Genomic DNA, 6090 nt, shown 5'->3' with positions numbered 1-6090 from the left:
GGAAGTATGAAACATTAGCTAATAAATAAAACAACTGCTTGAAATAAAAATCATTGTTTAATTTAAATTTAACAATATCTTCATATTTACATAAATTACTAAATTTAACTCCGTTCTACGTGCGGTGCGATATTTATTAAGTGCCATTTGACTAAAGAGTCCATTGCTCCAGACATAAGCATCTGTCTCTTTCTAACACACAACGTTTGAACGGCAGATGCTTGGCAGTCGCTATAAATGCAAATTATACTATTGAAAAAAAATGTCAGTTTACCATAAATTCTCAAAATGTAATGTCAACCAAGAAAAATAGCTTTAAAGTGAAATTCTTTAAAACTATCTGTATGAACCTTATTTTCTAAACAATAGTCGGTTTCAGATTATTATGAGAAATTTTTGCTGCCGACTGTATCACCTTTATTTGTGACGTTTTCAATCAAAAGGTACCACATTGTCGCTTACCATGAGGACGAAAATTGCTTGTATCTGTATACGAAAAACCTGTCAGCGTCCTTACGGCAAGCGACAATGTGGTACCTTTTGCTTGAAAACGACACATTTTGTTTGCAGAGTTATGAAATGAAATGTATTAAACATACAATTTTCTCGTTGTTTGCCCAACATTTAGTAGTCATAATTTAATCTTACTACAGAACATTTTTGGACTCTGGAACTAATTTATTCGTTTTATTACAATATTAAATAAATAAATTCATACTGTTCGATCTTTATTTGAACCAAGATTAAACTTAATTTCTTAGATTTTTATTGTTCACTTGTAGGTACATTTGCCATATTTACCAAATATATGACTAAAGATTGCATATTTAGATATTTTTGAGCACCCTCATTGTAAAGATATTTTTGACGGCGACAGTACATAAAAAATAACAGACCCAACAGACTGTGACCTACAATATTGTTCACAAAGCTTGGTTATGATGACAGCTGTCATTTCTTTATATATTGCCGATTTTGCGTTTTAAGGTTATAAATAAGGTTATGAGCTGTGACTGTACCCAAGCTGAGTGAAAAATATTATTATAATGAATAATGATATTTATTTTTTGTCCATGGCATCATTTAATATTTACCAGTCTCTTTTCGGTGAAGGAAAATATCGTGAGGAAACCGGACTAATCCCAACAAGGGTTAGTTTCGCCTCTGGGTTGGAAGGTCAGATGGCACTTGGCAGTCGCTTTCGTAAAAACTTGTGCCTACGCCAATTGTTGAGATTAGTTGCCAAGCGGACCCAGGCGCCCATGAGCCGTGGTAAAATGCCGGGACAACGCGAGGAAGATGATGATGATTTTTTGTCCATCGCTTAGAAGTAATTTTTAAGACTTTTTAATACATTTTGTGTCAAAAACCATCACATTCATGAAATGACAGGTTTCAATTTACTTCTAAGCGAAAAGCAGCAAAATGATCAAAAAACAATACATAGGTACAGTCGCCATCAGATATATCTGAGCGATCAAGGCTCTCACAAATATCTGAACACTCCTCTATTGTCAAGGCGTTAGAGTGTGTGTTCAGATATTGTGAACACCTCGGGCGCTCTGATATATCTGATGGCGACTGTACACGTTTAACAAATAGAAACATCATGAAAGTACAATGTTTTATAAGTAAAAAACCATTTGAATTTACAGAACATAAACATATTACTGTTTTTTTTTGTACTACTCTCGTCATCGCCTGTATTGATTTTTAGATGCATTTTATAGAAATAAAGTTTACAACAATAAAATAATTCATACATCGGTCTTAGACAATATATCCTAAGTGCGCATGTAGTATTTATTCATTTCATATATAATTCGATCATAATTGGTAACAATGCAAATTGATATTTATTACTATTACATTAGAGTCGATAACGGTATGCGTATTAAAAAAGAAATTTACTATGGTTTGATGTTACCAAGTTGGCCATTTTTCTCTTTTTATGGGACGTCCGTTTTATGTCAATCCTGCTAGATTGGGCTCCAAGTCATTTAGTCTGTAATAAACAAACATTTGCTATTAACTTGATTATATCAAACATGTGACTTATTTAGGTTAAAGGACCATGTGTAACTTTGTATGAAGCCTAGTCCAAAAACCAACAGAAATGAGAGTTGGATTATTAGATAGGTATTTATATGTACTTCATTTCGTTCTATGGGCGTGAAGCGGAATTCCATTGCAGAACTGAGATATTGGTATTTAAGTCAAAATGTCGCCACCCTTATTACCAAGGCAATAGAGTCCAAGTAGGGAATGCAAAACCGATTTTAATTGTATGGAAAAATCGGTTAATAACCGAATATTAACCGAATTTTCATACAAATAAAAACCGGTTTTGCATTCCCTAAGTCCAAGTAAGTGAAATAATTGCTGCAGTGCGAATGGTTTGCCGCGCTCGCCCGGCGTGGACTCTATTGCCTAGGCGATAAGGGTGACGACATTTTGAATAAAATACCAACATATCAGTTCTGCAATGGAATTCCGCTTGGTGCCCATAGAACCATATAAAGTTCATAGAAATAGCTAACTGATGACGTAATTCTCAAATCTGTTGGTTTTTGGACCATTAAGACGCAAAGTTCTTTAAATCTATAGATATACAGTGTGGAAAAGATGTGACGTTTTCAATCAAAAGGTACCACATTGTCGCTTACCATAAGGACGAAAATTGTTTGTATCTTTATACTAAAAATCTGTCAGAGCGTTCTTATGGCAAGCGACAATGTGGTACCTTTTGCTTGAAAATGGCACAAATTATGGGCCCTGGAGAGAAAGTGCCTTAAAACCTAAGGTAGCTCATTTTATACTTAAAGAAAACATTATTTTATTTTTAAAAAGAAAAAAACTGCATTCAAAGATTTTTATAAATTCGCTTGTCTCGCCCGGCAATCGTACCGACAAAAAATTCCAAATAATAAACACTCGCTATTTTATACAGTTAATGTTAATGATAACATTTCTCCAAGAAACATTAGGTCTTACACTAGTCTGTCGTATAAAATATCCATAAAATCGAATATTTGGTACAAGAATATTTTTAGACAAGGGAAATTGAAAAAAATATATTTAAAAATCTTTGAATGCAATTTTGTTTCTTTAAAAGAAATATAAGTAAAGATAAAGATTCTTTATTTGCAAGAATACTTAATTCTAAAATACAGGTGTTGTTTTGTTAAAATATGGTGTACAGTATTCAGTCGCATAACGACATGCAAATTTTCAAAAAAAAAATAATGTAAAAATGAAGGTAAAATGAGATAACTTTAGGTTTTAAGGCACTTTCCCTACAGGGCGCATTTTTTTTTTCAACCTGTATAATGTTAACCAAATCTTACTGAATTTTATACTGGCTGTTTATTTCATTAAGTAGTAGTAGTAGTAGCAATGAGGATATAATAAGATAGAGCGGTACTGTCATAGTAAATTTTGTAACCACTGTAAATTCACTGCCATCTATCGACATACTTTAAAACTAAAAATGAAGATTTAAAAAAATACGTTAAAATGTATTTAAATATGGATAAATTATTTTTTTATTTGCATTAATTATTTTTATATGATTTTGAACCATGTTCTTTCACTGGTATGCGTTAAAATTATAAATAATAAACGAAACAGTCAACGCCCTCTATACGAGTGTAGGCCAAAACTAGTGGCGCCATCTGATCGAGAGTCAAATTTTCGTGATTTTCGAGGCACGTTTTTTTCCTTAGACTGTATCCATCTATTACGGAGTTATATCTATCTTTGGTAGTAGTAAAACTCTTTATTGTACAAAAAGAAACATAAAACAAGAGAAAAACGCATCATTTGTACAAAGGCGAACTTATCCCTTTCAGGGATCTCTAAGATAAGATAAGAAAAAAATTTATTTCATAAAATAAATTAAAAATTATTTTAAAATTTATTTTTATTATTTTACTTAGTTTCCGATTTTTTATACGATGTTGAAAATGTAATGTATAAATATTAAAAAAAATATTATAGGACATTTTCTTACACAGATTGACTAAGTCCCACGGTAAGCCCAAGGAGGCTTGTGTTATGGGTACTCAGACAACGATATACATAATATATAAATACTTAAATAGATAGAAAACAGCCATGACTCAGGAACAAATATCTGTGCTCATCACACAAATAAATGCCCTTACCGGGATTCGAACCCAGGACCATCGGCTTCACAGGCAGGGTCACTACCCACTAGGCCAGACCGGTCGTCAAAATATGTATATACCTATTCAAGCTGTAATAGTCTACAAGTACAGCAGGCCGGAGACGGAAGCGTGCGCCATGACGGCCTCAGCGGCCTGCTTGATCTCGAGGTGCGCGCGCGCAGACTCCAGCCACGGGACAGCCGCGGCGCGGGGGCCGCCTTGCAGCAGGTTGATGTAACGCAGGGCGGCCGGCAGGTTGCCGTGATCCATGTAGTATCTGAGAACATGTCAATGAGTATAAACTATTAACTATCAATTTAAAAGTGGAAAAATTACTGCCTTGGGTGAGACTTGAACTCACGGCCTCTGGATCGATACTCCAGCGCTCTGCCAACTGAGCCACCAAGACCTCATCCATAGTCAGCAAATCTTCCCACTATATGGGTCTAAGGGACCCTAGCGTCATCTAAAATTAATTTAGAATGGGTAGCACATCGTAACTGGTGAATTTCCAATATGACTTGGAACTCCGGTGGCCGTTTAAGAAGTGTAACACTCTTACGGTAGATGTCGCTAGGGTCCCCTAGACCCATATAGTGGGAAGATTTGCTGACTATGGATGAGGTCTTGGTGGCTCAGTTGGCAGAGCGCTGGAGTATCGATCCAGAGGCCGTGAGTTCAAGTCTCACCCAAGGCAGTAATTTTTCCACTTTTAAATTTATTCTAAGCTTAATAGCATCGATCGCAGACGTTTCTGCTTGTTAAAAATTATTAACTATCAACTTGTTTGGAAAAAATGGGTATATAATGAATAAGTTCGTCGAGCACAGTTTGATATAATGTTTCTCTACAAAATCATTAACAGCTTTATTGACTCCCCCTCACTTCTTTGTACGTTGTTATTTAAGATACCTCAACGCACTGCACGCCATAAGAAATTATTTTCTATTCCTTTCTCTCGTACAAGATTGCTCAAATTCTTATTTCAACCGTTGTCTCAATTATTATAATATAAATGTATCCCACATTGATCTTTTTTCGTATAAAACCTGTGAAAGTTTTAAAAAACAAATTATTACTCACTTCAAATCGAAATTGTAAACAATAACAAACTGTTTATTTAAGTAGGTATAATTAAACTTTTGTAACAACTTCTATAATTTAACATTGTAATAGGTAACTTATGCACAAATAATTTATAACTTTCTTTGGTGGATGGTGGAAAGGTGGATGGACTGTGTGAAAGATGATATGAAACTAACGCAAGTGAATGATGAGATGACGGGTGACAGAGATGTATGGAAGAAAAAGACATGCTGTGCCGACCCCAAGTGAATGGGACAAGGGCAAGCGAATGATGAATTTATAACTTTCTTTGTATACCCCGTGTGGATGTATGTACGAGTAAGCAACCTGCCCGTGCATACATATACATGGATTAATGAATATAGATACACTTCAAGTTACTGATAAGTTTGTTAATTAATGATAACTTTGTTTTCCGCTTACTGCTCCTACACTAGCTACTTTAGATTAGAAATTATTTAATTAAGTTAGGGCACTCAAGGTCTATTAACACATTGCTTATTATTACATCATTTTTGTATATGACTGTTTGTTGCCTAAATAAAAATAAAAAAAGTTTTTGGCAAAAATTTAATTTTTGGTACAAGCTTTTATCGCTGACTGTACTTTTTTTTTTTTATTACAAAAAGGCAAGCACTTGACCACAATCTCACCTGATGGTAAGTGCCGATGCAGCTTACCTAAAAGATGTCTATTCACTCTTGATTTAAAAAGATCCAAGTTATAGTTATAGTTATAGTGGACTTTTCTTTCCACAGGCAACGAATACTCGTCTAGACAATCCTAAAAACCCCAAACACAATCAATTTGCGTTGTTTCATCACAGAGTTCCTAT

General features: G+C 34.4%; 1 protein-coding gene across 1 annotated transcript in view; it reads right to left on the bottom strand.

Annotated features, from left to right (window-relative positions):
• Positions 1–38: 38 nt before the first annotated feature.
• LOC134750692 (MICOS complex subunit Mic60) overlaps positions 39–6090 on the bottom strand; it is a 35971-nt gene continuing 29919 nt past the window's right edge. The window contains exons 18-19 of the mRNA XM_063685928.1: positions 4250–4446; positions 39–2005 (exon numbers count right to left, since the gene is read on the bottom strand). Of these exons, the coding sequence (XP_063541998.1) occupies positions 4269–4446 (178 nt within the window). The 3' untranslated portion in view covers positions 39–2005; positions 4250–4268. The remainder of the gene's footprint in view (positions 2006–4249; positions 4447–6090) is intronic.

The sequence above is a fragment of the Cydia strobilella genome, chromosome 20 (assembly GCF_947568885.1).
Source record: "Cydia strobilella chromosome 20, ilCydStro3.1, whole genome shotgun sequence".
Classification (NCBI taxonomy): domain Eukaryota; kingdom Metazoa; phylum Arthropoda; class Insecta; order Lepidoptera; family Tortricidae; genus Cydia; species Cydia strobilella.
This window is presented reverse-complemented; position numbering and strand designations above follow the sequence as displayed.